The sequence below is a fragment of the Procambarus clarkii genome, chromosome 5, assembly GCF_040958095.1.
Source record: "Procambarus clarkii isolate CNS0578487 chromosome 5, FALCON_Pclarkii_2.0, whole genome shotgun sequence".
Classification (NCBI taxonomy): Eukaryota; Metazoa; Arthropoda; class Malacostraca; order Decapoda; family Cambaridae; genus Procambarus; species Procambarus clarkii.
This window is the reverse complement of record NC_091154.1, coordinates 5,634,580-5,650,069: the sequence shown is the minus strand read 5'-3', so window position 1 is coordinate 5,650,069 and position 15,490 is coordinate 5,634,580. Positions and strand designations below refer to the sequence as shown.

Here is a 15,490-nt window from a genome sequence, read left to right as displayed (position 1 = left end):
ATTGGACTTGTATCCAAGATTGACCATGTAATGTATCAATTATACAATGTATGAGATGTAACTATATAACCTGAGCTTGTTAAAGCACCTTCATCACCTTCAGTGATTAAGTGCTTAATTGCACACTAGTTTCTCTTATCAGCTATCTCACCCTGTCGGAATAAAAGAGACAAATGTATGTGAATGCATGTGTGTGTGTATATATGTATATGAACGTATATATGTGTGTGTGTGTATGTATGTGTATAAAGTATATATAGAAGCTGATCAGAATTACATTTCACCTTTGTGAATGCACATTAATGACACTATGTAAAAGACAAATCGAACACTTTATGTAGGGCATACATAAACCTGTGTATTTACGTATGTTGGTTAGCGTACCATTTTAAAAGCACCGAATCACCTTCTGTGGTTGAGTGTTCAATAAACCCTTGAACTATATGTTTAACACATCTCTAACCCTGTCCATGGAGGACAAAAGAAAATGTATATATGCTGGTTAGCATTGTAAATGTGTGGCCACGTCTGTGGTAGAAAATAATAATAATAAAAAGAAAACCCAGGCTAACCTGTCCGAAGGGGAAACTCTGTAATTCTAGGTTTAACATGTGCAATCTTTGGCCTACTGAGCTAGACATAGGAAACGCTAGATCTAGTTCTTGACTCCGTTCTCGGGGCTTCTCCAGAATTAAGAGCATCCATGTGGACGCATTTTTTTTTTGTGTGTGTGGGAGGAGGGGGGGGGGGGGGGGTTGCAAGATTCTAAGTTTTGAACACTACGTCAACAGTCAGTATAACTATATAGCGCTTGGAAAGGACAGGGATAGGGTGGAGGGAAGGAATAGTGCCCAACCACTTGTAAACTATCGGTAAGGGAATGGCGATCTGCCAGAAGCACGGCCGTCGCTGTAACTACCAGTTCAAAAATAACTGAGCTCACCTGGGCTGGTGGTGTGGCGTACGCCAAGGTTCCACCTTCAGAGACCAGATGGCAGCACCAGCGCCGCCGTCCACCATCCAGGCGTCACTACCGTCTGCTTCAACCCCGGCTCTATCCATCGGCCCGTCCTCCATCTTGATAGTGACGGAGTCTCCACCTGCCTGAGGCAGGGAAGGGCCAGCCAGGGTATAGATGGAGTTCGGCATAAGGGATGGAGAGGTGCAGACGGGAAAGCTGCAAGCTGGGAAGGAGGAAGCGGCTGGTTGAGGCACCATGCCTCCTGGATGCGGTGGCAGGATTCCAGATAGAACCGTCGGGGACATTGGCATCAATCCTGGTGGCATAGCTGGCGAGGGTAGCATCATTCCAGGTGGCGAGGATGGCATCATTCCAGGTGCCATTTGCGATGAAGATACGACTCCGTGAGGCAGAGTAGACCCCGTGTAGGTGGCTTCAGAGCCCATGTATGTGGCTTCAGAACCCGTATATGTGGCTTCAGAGCCCATATATGTGGCTCCAGAGCTCATGTAAGTGGCTCCAGAGTCAATGTAGTTGGTTCCAGAGCCCATGGAGGTGGCTCCAGTGGGGTTCTGAACCTGGAAGACAACACCGCCGCCCCCTGCACCAACTTCCAGCACCTGATGCGCGGGAGAGTGTTCCAGCGACACGGGGGAGTAGAGACACGTGTACCAAGGTTGGTCGCCTTCGTTCCAGTCTTCCAGGCTACCCTCGCACGCCATCTCCCGGGTGCTGTTGTCGAGGCTCGCCGCTGGAATCTCTGACTCCAGGAAATGAACAGCAGTGATGGAGACATCTGGGGCGTCCTGGAGGGCTGGAACATGAGATTCCAGACTCTGGGGAAGCACTGGAATGGGTAAGTTTCTGGACTGCTCGAGTATAGAGTCATGAGCTTTGAGAATGACGCTTGGTTGGCTAGTGGGTGTGGTGGAGGGCGAGGCAGCAACATTAGTGGTGGTGGGTGCGGAGCTGCAGGTGGGCGTGGAGCTGCAGGTGGGTGTGGAGCTGCAGGTGGGCATGGAGCTGCAGGTGGGCGTGGAGCTGCAGGTGGGCGTGTTGGACTGAGTATCCCGGCAAGACATGACAGCCGCATGTCTGTCTTCCGCTTTACGCCGCATCAGGCATCCGTGTCCCATACGACACTCGTGCGGGGAGAAGATACGCTGGCCCGGTTCCCTAGAAACTGGCCGCGGTCACTTAGAAACCGGCCGCGGTCACTTAGAAACCGGCAGCGGTCACTTAGAAACCGGCCGCGGTCACTTAGAAACCGGCTTTGGTCACCTAGAAACCGGCCGCGGTCATTTAGAAACCGGCCCCAGTCACTTAGAAACCGGCCACCACTGACTAAATCCCTGTCGAGGGCCAACTTTCAACGGCACCTCCAAAACTGCGTCCGTCCCGGTCTCGTCCCACAAACCACCACCAACGGGCAGTTAACACACCATCCACCAGTGTTCAGTAGCATCAGACACAACGACCCAACAACGTCCAATATTCCCGAGCAGTCATCACTATGGACTTGTGGAATGCACCAAAAACCTACATAGAGTACAGCATCTATAGACGAAATAAATATATAAATATATATTCAATTGACGATCACAAAACACTGATCATTTTTATGCGGAAAATACAGAGAAATGTGAAAGGAAGATGAACGTTTCGGCCTGTTAAAGCCGTTGTCAACACCAGACTGACTAGAGGAGAGAGAGGGAGCGTACAGGCCAACACCTGGGACCTGACCAACCCATCTCTAGGGAAAGAATTAACCAGAAACAGGTATAGCTTAGCTTAGAATAGTCAAAGAGGATTAAGCGGTCAGAGAATAAGGATGAAAGATTAAAGAAAAGCCTCATGAACACACAATATATGAATATAATATTGTAAAGAAACATTGCAACCTTCCCTATCAGAGTTTTTCTTAAACTGTTGTGCAATATTATAACTTAAAATGGATCAAGTTTGTACATACCAGTACTAACATTAAGAAGATTTGGACACTGATTAGAGCAGACTCAATCAAATTCTGTTCCATAAAACCACCACAATTGGTAATGCTTTTTGCCCCATTCCAGTTAATATTGTGATCGCATAAACTCGTATGTAGATACAATGCATTAGACGTTTGGGCAGTTCTAATACTATAAGCATGTTGTGACAACCGCAATTGTAAGGACTTTCCTGTTTGTCCAAGGTACACACAATCACAATCATTGCAGGGAATCGAATACACACAACCTGCTGTATCGGGAGTTTTTATTAAATTGGACTTGATCGTACTATTAGTGAACACCAAATTAATATTAAGTTTCTTAAAAACCGGAGATAGTTTTTCAAGTCCACTCGCATAAGGTACCACCAATGAGTTAATAATTTCTGGTTTCGCCTTAGGGACGTGATTATAAAACGTACGCTTGGCTTGTCCGAACGAGCAATCCAAAAACATCTTAGGATATTGTAAACTCTTCCCAATTTCATATATTTTAGCAATCTCTTCATCAAAAAACTCAGGGCTGCAAACCCTCAAAGCTCGTAGAAACATTCCTGAAAATACTGCCTGTTTAACTTTACTATGATGATTCGAATAAAAATGAACATACGACCCCACGTTGGTAGGTTTCCTATACACATTAAATTTGAACTTTCTAGTGACTCTATGAATCATAATGTCCAAAAACGGAAGAGTACCATTCTCCTCAGTCTCACAAGTGAATTTTATTGAAGGTACCAAAGAATTGAGTTCATTAAGAAAAACTATCTGGTCTTTGTCGCACGGCCATAAGCACAAAATATCATCAACATACCTAAACCAAACTACATTAGCAGGGATAATCCTGGATAAGATTTTTGTTTCGAAGAATTCCATATACAAATTGCTTAAAACTGGGGAAAGGGGATTGCCCATCTCCATACCAAATGTTTGTTTGAAAATTTTTCCATTAACACTAAAACAATTGTCTTTTATACACAATATGATAAGTTCCAATACTTTATTGATCTGCAAGCTCAAATTATATTTAGGCAGTTCCTCACGTAGAAATTCTAACCAATCATCATCAGGTACTTTAGTGAATAAAGTGGTCACATCGAAACTTATTAATTTAAAATCAAAATTTAAATTCAGTGTGGATAGCTTATTAACTAAGTCCACATTGTTTGTCAAGTGTGAGTTGGAAATAGTACCAACTATAGGGGACAAAACTTTGACTAACCACTTAGAGAGTTTATAAGCCGCCGAACCAATTGAACTAATAATCGGCCTTGCCGGATTATATGGCTTATGAGTTTTATAAGACCATACATGTAAGGAAGAGAGGGGGATCGACTTGTTAGCCTAGATATCAACTCTTTATCGCCTTTACACACAGTTTTAAGAGTTTTGTTAAAATGTGCAATCACTTTTTCAGTAGGATCTCTATTAATCAATAGATAAGTATCCCTGTCTTCCAGGAGTAACTCCATCTTTCGGACATAGTTATCTTTATTCATAATAACTACTGCATTTGACTTATCAGCCTTGGTAATGTGTAATGAATTATCTTCTTTGAGATTTTTAAACACATCAACAACTCGAATTGGAAAATTAGGAACAGAATTGTTAAGTAAAACACCATACATCATACCAAAGGTATGATACATCATACCAAAGGTATGATGTATGGCATCATACATCATACCAAAGGTATGATGTATGGCATATGATGGCGCATCTCACATACACCATACATCATACCTTTGGTATGATGTATGATGCCATACATCATACCTTTGGTATGATGTATCATACCTTTGGTATGATGTATGGTGTTTTACTTAACAATTCTGTTCCTAATTTTCCAATTCGAGTTGTTGATGTGTTTAAAAATCTCAAAGAAGATAATTCATTACACATTACCAAGGCTGATAAGTCAAATGCAGTAGTTATTATGAATAAAGATAACTATGTCCGAAAGATGGAGTTACTCCTGGAAGACAGGGATACTTATCTATTGATTAATAGAGATCCTACTGAAAAAGTGATTGCACATTTTAACAAAACTCTTAAAACTGTGTGTAAAGGCGATAAAGAGTTGATATCTAGGCTAACAAGTCGATCCCCCTCTCTTCCTTACATGTATGGTCTTATAAAACTCATAAGCCATATAATCCGGCAAGGCCGATTATTAGTTCAATTGGTTCGGCGGCTTATAAACTCTCTAAGTGGTTAGTCAAAGTTTTGTCCCCTATAGTTGGTACTATTTCCAACTCACACTTGATGTCGGAAAATCCGACACCATGTAATAATCATACAGATAATAACTGTATTACCAACAAGTTAACCATAGAAAACGTAACTTGTAGTGGAATTACCGTCTATAGAAAACGGGATATCATCACCACATACTATTATAATTCACCAGCTATTCTGCTGGGAATTGTTCTTAAATACATTAGTCTTTGGACTTTACCATCATAAAAACATCTTATATAAATTAACTTAATTATCAATATTAAAGTAGAGTAAATGTGACCCTTCTATCACTTTCTGAAATGTGGACAATGTAAGCCAGGCGTCAGAGTGAGGAGGAAGGGGCAGCCATTGTTTATACTAGACCAGAGGCTCACACGGGAGCAAATTCGGCTCCTGTTAAATTTACTTGGACGTAGTGTTATGGAAACTAAAAGTGTACCATTATCAACACGCTGTCTACAAATTCAAGTTAAGTGTCTATCCGAAACCCATTATCTATCATTAGTGGCCATTAATGTCATTGGGTAGGGTTATCCGGTTAGATCACATGGAAGCCTCAAACTAAAGGTAATTAAGCCAGGTCCTCATGTTCCATGTACTGTTTTCTCTGATATACTTGTCATATATAGGATTCTGGCTTCACAGCTAGCGCACTTTTGACAGGTCAAGACGAGGATGCAAGATTATGTGCACCAGTTACTGGGTGATAGAAGCTACCTCAAAGAGGATAATTTGGTGTCTACACTCTAGTTATACCTGGTGGACTAACCTGCTGTACTATAAGAGAAGGAACCTCATCAATGTATGTAGCTATTACTGTAATTTGATTGGCTGCATATGTGTAATATAAACCCCCCCTAATGTGTAGAGGATCGATTTGTGAGATTATGAGATTATTGCAGAAATACAGTCCACTTAACATTATACAAATTGCTATCGAAGTATATAAATTAACGTAAATATAAATTCATATAAATTAAATAAATATAAATCTCACAGGTCGGTTCCCACATTATTTGGTCCTTCGAACCGGATTATTTGGACCTTCGGAACCGGAATATTCGGTCCTTTGAACCCACATTTGGTCATCTTAGTACCGGATGAACCAGTTATCCAGTGGATTCATTAAATACTAGTGCAGTGTTATTTAAACAAGGCCAGCCAGTCAAAGACAGCGGCGAAGCCTCGAGGGAGCTCAGGAGCCTCCCTCAACTGAGTTCAGCCTCATCAGCGGTTTCATGCACACCCACAGATATTTGGTGGCGTGTTATTTCGTGAAATGACAGCGCTAATATTGAAGCCAGCCAATTAGTGACTGTGTCGCGAGATTGTTCACGGATTTCGTGGTGTTACATTTCGCGAGAGATTATCTACGAATTTTGTGGAGTTTATTTCGCGAGGTCACTAATAATATTTAATACTTCTAGATAATATTAGAAGTTTCATAGAGGCTAATTAAGAGGCTATTATCAATAATTGTGTATATTATTTCTCCAAAATAGAGAATCATTTAATATAAATTGCACTAGTGTTCTCAATATAATATTTACTAATTGCCAACCCACAACAGGGTAGGATATTACCATTGACTAGTTGAACTATTATTGTTCATCCTAGTCCCATTATTACAATAGTCAGTTGTACTATATTGAACAACCTAACACCATTAATGAATGGTCCAGACCCTATTTTGGGTGTAATTTTTATCAACTCGAGTTGAGTTGTGTATATATAATAAGTTACTTATGATCATTACACCTTTGAGTGATTAATTAGTGTCTCTACCATCCTAGGGTGATATAGAAGAGCTAACCTAAAGGTACTTCCAATGACACTGGTTTATCACTCAAATCATTAGTGTGTATGATTGTATATATATAATGTGTATTAATTTTAAGTGCTAACCTCTAGTAGAGGTAGGATTATTGCCTAGTGAGTTCAGAATTTACCCTAGGCTACCATTAGAGCTTGTTCAGTATTATGAGCAGCCCAAGTACAAGCCCCACAAGGCTTCTCCAACTAGCCAGTATGGATAATGCAGGGAGAATGAAAAGAACCCTTGCAGGTCTTAAAGGCCACTTAACAAGACAGATCAAGAAATGTGAAGATTTGTCACAACAATCAACAGTTGATTATGCTGACCTGGAAAGCTATTATCAAGCAGCTGCAGGTAAATTTGAGCAAATCAAATGTCAAATAGCAACATATGTGGCTGAACTTGCCAACACTAATTTATCAGAAACAGAAATAGACGACATTATGGTTGATCTTGCGAATTATGAAGATCACACTCAGGCCACGTTACAGCCTTATGTCAAATTAATTGCCCAGAACAAGGCAACAGCAACAACAACAACAGTTGCATCTAATACGAGTCAAGCAGAAGCTCGACTCCCTCCAATTAATTTACCCACTTTCTCAGGAAAAGATGAGGAAGATTGGGATGAATTTTGGAACAAATTCGTTGACCTTGTAGACTCAAAACAATCTTTACCAAAGAGTAGTAAATTCTCTTATTTGCAAGGCCAATTATCAGGTGAGGCTAAAACAGTAGTATCCCATCTGAGATTAACTAATGACGGCTATGATCTGGCAGTAAAACTCCTCAAGGATAATTATGCTGATCCAGAAGTAAGAACATCACATTTAGTTCATGAGCTGTTGCATTTACCCCCACCGGAGGCTTCAGCTGATTCACTCCAAGTCTTCAAGCTGGAGGTAGAATCATTGATCAATGCCCTCAGCTTGACAGCAGATACAAACGGGGCTGAGTGGGTCTTGAAAATAATTGTCCAGGAGAAAATACCTAGGGACATATTGAGACAAATGAGTGCTCATTACAATAAAAGCATCTTATCCATGAGTGAAATATCTGAAGGTTTAAAGTCAGTAGTTCATCAATTACGAACACATGACAAATTAAAACCACCAAGTAAACCCTCAGAAACTAATAATAGTAAACCACAGAGTACCAAAGGTACACCAAATCAATCTAGACAATATAATTCAACACCAAAGTGGAACAGTGGCAGTGTGGGCGTATATGCAGTGGGACCCTCCAAGCCTATAGTTACTGTGTCACCCAAGAACGTGACACCAAAGGGTACTGGAAGCTATGGAACATGTTTGTTCTGCAATGAGAAACATTCAATGTACCACTGCCCTAATTTTCCTGATAGTGACGCCCGTGTTGAGCGACTCAAAGATTTGCAACATTGCACGAGGTGCCTCAGGAAACATAACATCAACGACTGTGATACCCAATTACACACCTGTAATAGGTGTAACAAAGGTCAGCACCATGCAGCATTATGCAGAGACACCAAAACAACGTCTCCAAAACCCAAGGTGGAAGATAGCATTCCCACCACAGTACAGTACTGCAAGGTGCAACAAACAAACAGTGTCCAATCGGCAAAGTCTAAAGGTAATACGACTTTGCCTACTGCCCAAATTACCATCCTGAATAAGAGGGCCAAGGTCCATACCCGTGGGTTGTTTGACCAAGGATCCCAGAGAACATATATCACTAAAAAGTTGGCAGATGAACTACAATTAAGGCCTGTAGCCCAGACGTCATTCAACATCTCAGGGTTTGTAACAGATGCAGGACCTCAAGTCTACCAGGTGGTACAACCATCAGTACGCTTAGGCAGGTACGTCTGTCGAGTACAAGCCATTGTGGTGGACAAAATACCAGTAGACCTACAAGTTCAAGGTCTGAGAGCAACAGCCAAATTCCTGAGAAATAGAGGAATAAAATTGGCAGATAATATTAAGTCTGATCACCTCACTGACTTCGGTCTCCTTGTTGGGACAGACTATTGCCATCGATTCATCGGTAGCCCTACTAAATATCAGGGTATAACCATGTTAAACTCTGCAGGAGGTAAATTACTCTCAGGCCCAGTATCAAGCCTGAGGAGACCTATGCCTGCAGATAAACAATACCAGTAGAAATCTAAATTTGTCAGCTGATTATATTTCTCCAGTAGCATTATACTAAGGAGATTACAGTTGACTATACCAACAGAGGTTGATGTTAGTATCATCATTTGAAGCTGAAGATGAGTTCATGAGGCCTCAGTGGCAAATCAGTGAACAGTAGCTTAAGCAGCTACAAGTCACTGCGACCAATGTCACTGAACCCACTGCAGTCTCAGAACCATACTTTACTTTAATGATGAGCTATTCAATCTTCTGAATCAATTAACTAAATTAAACCCCAATAAATCTGATGACTGATTTGATACATTTATTATTTAATCAAGATGTATTCCATGGGCCTCAGTGTTTATATATCAGTGACCAGTTACCTGAAGAAACTTCAAGTTATATCTGATGTCACTGATCTCACTGCAGTCCCTGAATCATACTTGACTGTAGTACTTGATCGCATCCAGTCTTCTGGGTTAAATAATATGTAATTAGGCTTGAATATTAGCCTTTCAAGAGTTGACAGGGAAATGAAATCGCATTAGACTTCTAACCCCTGCAACTCTAGTACGGGACATCCGTCCTGTACGAACAGACGCACAAATGTGTGATTACTAACTATAATTCGAAGGAGGAGTATCGGTGTTCGTCTGTTCTAAAGAGGACTTCGACCCGTGAGCAGCCCCCTGGGGAATTATGTCGGAAAATCCGACACCATGTAATAATCATACAGATAATAACTGTATTACCAACAAGTTAACCATAGAAAACGTAACTTGTAGTGGAATTACCGTCTATAGAAAACGGGATATCATCACCACATACTATTATAATTCACCAGCTATTCTGCTGGGAATTGTTCTTAAATACATTAGTCTTTGGACTTTACCATCATAAAAACATCTTATATAAATTAACTTAATTATCAATATTAAAGTAGAGTAAATGTGACCCTTCTATCACTTTCTGAAATGTGGACAATGTAAGCCAGGCGTCAGAGTGAGGAGGAAGGGGCAGCCATTGTTTATACTAGACCAGAGGCTCACACGGGAGCAAATTCGGCTCCTGTTAAATTTACTTGGACGTAGTGTTATGGAAACTAAAAGTGTACCATTATCAACACGCTGTCTACAAATTCAAGTTAAGTGTCTATCCGAAACCCATTATCTATCATTAGTGGCCATTAATGTCATTGGGTAGGGTTATCCGGTTAGATCACATGGAAGCCTCAAACTAAAGGTAATTAAGCCAGGTCCTCATGTTCCATGTACTGTTTTCTCTGATATACTTGTCATATATAGGATTCTGGCTTCACAGCTAGCGCACTTTTGACAGGTCAAGACGAGGATGCAAGATTATGTGCACCAGTTACTGGGTGATAGAAGCTACCTCAAAGAGGATAATTTGGTGTCTACACTCTAGTTATACCTGGTGGACTAACCTGCTGTACTATAAGAGAAGGAACCTCATCAATGTATGTAGCTATTACTGTAATTTGATTGGCTGCATATGTGTAATATAAACCCCCCCTAATGTGTAGAGGATCGATTTGTGAGATTATGAGATTATTGCAGAAATACAGTCCACTTAACATTATACAAATTGCTATCGAAGTATATAAATTAACGTAAATATAAATTCATATAAATTAAATAAATATAAATCTCACAGGTCGGTTCCCACACTTGACAAACAATGTAGACTTAGTTAATAAGCTATCCACACTGAATTTAAATTTTGATTTTAAATTAATAAGTTTCGATGTGACCACTTTATTCACTAAAGTACCTGATGATGATTGGTTAGAATTTCTACGTGAGGAACTGCCTAAATATAATTTGAGCTTGCAGACCAATAAAGTATTGGAACTTATCAAATTGTGTATAAAAGACAATTGTTTTAGTGTTAATAAATTTCAAACAAACATTTGGTATGGCGATGGGCAATCCCCTTTCCCCAGTTTTAAGCAATTTGTATATGGAATTCTTCGAAACAAAAATCTTATCCAGGATTATCCCTGCTAATGTAGTTTGGTTTAGGTATGTTGATGATATTTTGTGCTTATGGCCGTGTGACAAAGACCAGATAGTTTTTCTTAATGAACTCAATTCTTTGGTACCTTCAATAAAATTCACTTGTGAGACTGAGGAGAATGGTACTCTTCCGTTTTTGGACATTATGATTCATAGAGTCACTAGAAAGTTCAAATTTAATGTGTATAGGAGACCTACCAACGTGGGGTAGTATGTTCATTTTTATTCGAATCATCATAGTAAAGTTAAACTGGCAGTATTTTCAGGAATGTTTCTACGAGCTTTGAGGGTTTGCAGCCCTGAGTTTTTTGATGAAGAGATTGCTAAAATATATGAAATTGGGAAGAGTTTACAATATCCTAAGATGTTTTTGGATTGCTCGTTCGGACAAGCCAAGCGTACGTTTTATAATCACGTCCCTAAGGCGAAACCAGAAATTATTAACTCATTGGTGGTACCTTATGCGAGTGGACTTGAAAAACTATCTCCGGTTTTTAAGAAACTTAATATCAATTTGGTGTTCACTAATAGTACGATCAAGTCCAATTTAATAAAAACTCCCGATACAGCAGGTTGTGTGTATTCGATTCCCTGCAATGATTGTGATTGTGTGTACCTTGGACAAACAGGAAAGTCCTTACAATTGCGGTTGTCACAACATGCTTATAGTATTAGAACTGCCCAAACGTCTAATGCATTGTATCTACATACGAGTTTATGCGATCACAATATTAACTGGAATGTGGCAAAAAGCATTACCAATTGTGGGGATTTCGTGGAACGGAATTTGATTGAGTCTGCTCTAATCAGTGTCCAAATCTTCTTAATGTTAGTACTGGAATGTACAAACTTGATCCATTTTAAGTTATAATATTGCACAACAGTTTAAGAAAAACTCTGATAGGGAAGGTTGCAATGTTTCTTTACAATATTATATTCATATATTGTGTGTTCATGAGGCTTTTCTTTAATCTTTCATCCTTATTCTCTGACCGCTTAATCCTCTTTGACTATTCTAAGCTAAGCTATACCTGTTTCTGGTTAATTCTTTCCCTAGAGATGGGTTGGTCAGGTCCCAGGTGTTGGCCTGTACGCTCCCTCTCTCTCCTCTAGTCAGTCTGGTGTTGACAACGGCTTTATCAGGCCGAAACGTTCATCTTCCTTTCACATTTCTCTGTGGATTTTCAGCATATATATATATATATATATATATATATATATATATATATATATATATATATATATATATATATATATATATATGCGAACAAGCCTGAATGGTCCCCAGGACAATGTGCAACTGAAAACTCACACCCCAGAAGTGACTCGAACCCATACTCCCAGGAGCAACGCAACTGGTATGTACAAGACGCCTTAATCCACTTGACCATCACGACGGATATATATATATATATATATATATATTGAATATGACCAGAGGGGTAAGACTAGTGATTCTAACACGAATCTGTTCAATATTTCTTATGTTTTTTTCTTCACTGCTGGGGGAAGTTGAAAAATTAACTCTCCAAAGTTCCTTTTCACACTTTTATTTTTGGTCTGACGCCTAGGGAGGTGTTTCGCAAGGTCGCTCCTTACATTATCAAAGACTAATTTACCCTGATTGATTGCCTGATGAAGATTAAGCCACCCAAGAGGCGGCACAGGCATGAATAACTCATAAGTTGTCGATTTTGTGGGAGTTAATGGTCCTGAAAGGACATAGTGCGTGTTGAGCTCACATTTAAGTCCTTAGTACATACTATGTGGCTGCTATCGCGGGGGAGGATATTACTTGACGGTGATTGATGAAGATTAAGCCACCCAATAGGTGGCACGGGCATGAATAGCCCGTAAGTGGTGGCCCTTTTGAGCCATCTGTGGAGGTGCGACTGCACCCTGCGTGACGGGAGATGTCTCCCGTGTACTTGACGGTGTTTATGAGGGCCTCCAGCTGCTGGACACCTTTGTTGACCAGGAGAGTGAGAGTGTTGATAGCTCAGGGTGGTTACTGCAAGATTCAGGGACTCTTAAAGCTCTTCTAAGGTCGTTGGTTGCTTTACACTGCAGGAGATATGTACCCTGCTTGTGCACAGGCTTACATTATCTTGGGGTGGTAGAGAACAAGTGGATGAATGGTATAACATTGTGGATATTGATTATGCTATTCATCCACTTGTTCTTCTTGTTCTTCATCCACTTGTTCTTCTTGTTCTTCATCCACTTGTTCTGTGCCACTTGTTCTTCTTGTTCTTCATCCACTTGTTCCGAGGTGTCATAGGCACAATCAGAGAACACTGAACATCAGAGGTCCACAGCTGTTCAACACTCTCCCAGCGAGAATTAGAAATATTGCTGGAACAAAGGTGGATGTATTCAAGAGGCACTTAGATAAGTTCTTGCAAGAAGTGCCGGACCAACCAGGCTGTAGTGGATATGTGGGCCTGCGGGCCGCTCCAGGCAACAGCCTGGTGGACCAAGTTATCACAAGTCGAGCCTCGCCTCAGGTTGGGATCGGAGGGGGGGGGGAGTAGGAGAACTCCAGAGACCCTCTCCAGGTATGTTCTAGGTAAAAACATGGTAAAGTATAGTCTTTAAGAATGTAAGGAGTGACCTTGCGAAACGCATCCCTACCTTGTGGTTACCTGGAAGTGTTTCCGGGGCTTAGCGTGCCCGCGGCCCGGTCATTGACCTGACCCACAGCCTGGTTGATCAGGTATCCAAAGTACCTTAGCAGTCACACCAAAAATAAAGGGGTCAATATTATATATATATATATATATATATATATATATATATATATATATATATATATATATATATATATATATATATATATATATATATATAATGTCAACTCGGCCACCAGAGGACGCCAATCGAACACAGGTCTAAACAGTCTGCTTGGTCAGAGGCTGGGAAGGGAGGGGGGGGGAGTGGATTGATCACAATGTAAAGTTGGATTGATCTCAACAGGATGGAATAATCTCAACGTGGGCGTGGACTGATTACAACCGAGGGGGGGGGGATGGATTGATCACGTGTGTGTAGATTAATCATAACGGGAGTAGATTAACCACAAAGTGGGATTGATCACGCCAGATGGATAGATTCATCACGATGGGGGGGGGGGATTGATCAGGATGGGGGATGGATTACTCACGAATGGAATAGAATTGTTGGATTACCTAATCACGAACGGGGGCCGGGTAGGAATTGATCCATCACGAACAAGAGATTTGGCACGGATTAATCGATCACAATGAGGGATTTGGCACGGATTAATCGATCACAATGAGGGATTTGGCACGGATTAATCGATCACAATGAGGGATTTGGCACGGATTAATCGATCACAATGAGGGATTTGGCACGGATTAATCGATCACAATGAGGGATTTGGCACGGATTAATCGATCACAATGAGGGATTTGGCACGGATTAATCGATCACAATGAGAGATTTGGCACGTATTAATCCACCACGAACGGGAAAGGGGCGGATTAACAACTGACAGCCCAGAAACCATCTCAGCCCACCGCCCCCACACACAGGAGACACGCACACAGGAGACACGCGCACACAGGAGACACGCACACACAGGAGACACGCACACACAGGACCGGCGTGGTCAGCACGGGGTCACAGCCGCCGGGACACTGACGCCGGAGTCCACCATACAGGAAGGGCCGCCGCCTCCCTCCCCCAGGGTACGGTACGGGGACCATTGCTAGCTTGACAACTGAAAGGCCATCCTACCGTACTGACGCCTGGGATAGGAGGGTAGGATGGGGGTGGAATGGGGGGGTTCTGGATGAGTGAGGGGGGAGGAATGGGTAGTGTGGAGTGAGGGGAGAGTAACTCCACACTATACCATGATATATGTGACGGGAACTTTAAGCAGCGGGGAGACGTTCGGATTCGTCTTATCACTTCCCGTAACTTAACTGTTCGTACAGCTTCCTTTATTACGAACAGTGACATTTCCGCCGCTGTCTGTCACAGTGCTGTGACCGACGGAGGCTGCGAACACTTGGGGCCATCTTCCTCCGTCAGCTGGTCACAGTTATTACCTCTCTGATCACTGTAACCTCCAGCATTAAACTGCTGGATGTAGGGGCCTCGTAGCCTGGTGGATAGCGCGCAGGACTCGTAATTCTGTGGCGCGGGTTCGATTCCCGCACGAGGCAGAAACAAATGGGCAAAAGTTTCTTTCACCCTGAATGCCCCTGTTACCTAGCAGTAAATAGGTACCTGGGTGTTAGTCAGCTGTCACGGGCTGCTTCCTGGGGGTGGAGGCCTGGTCAAGGACCGGGCCGCGGGGACACT

At 41.6% G+C, this 15,490-nt stretch overlaps 1 protein-coding gene across 2 annotated transcripts in view; it reads right to left on the bottom strand.

Moving 5' to 3' along the window:
* Positions 1–14,794, bottom strand: part of LOC123764269 (nuclear hormone receptor HR96) — a 114,350-nt gene extending 99,556 nt beyond the window's left edge. The window contains exons 1-2 of one of the 2 annotated variants that reach the window (XM_045751834.2): positions 14,776–14,794; positions 944–2,518 (exon numbers count right to left, since the gene is read on the bottom strand). In XM_045751834.2, the coding sequence (XP_045607790.2) occupies positions 944–2,097 (1,154 nt within the window). In that variant the 5' untranslated portion in view covers positions 2,098–2,518; positions 14,776–14,794. Of the gene's footprint in view, positions 1–943; positions 2,543–14,775 lie in introns of those variants that run through there. The other variant, XM_069338857.1, reaches the window with a different exon arrangement.
* Between the last annotated feature and the right edge of the window lie 696 nt (positions 14,795–15,490).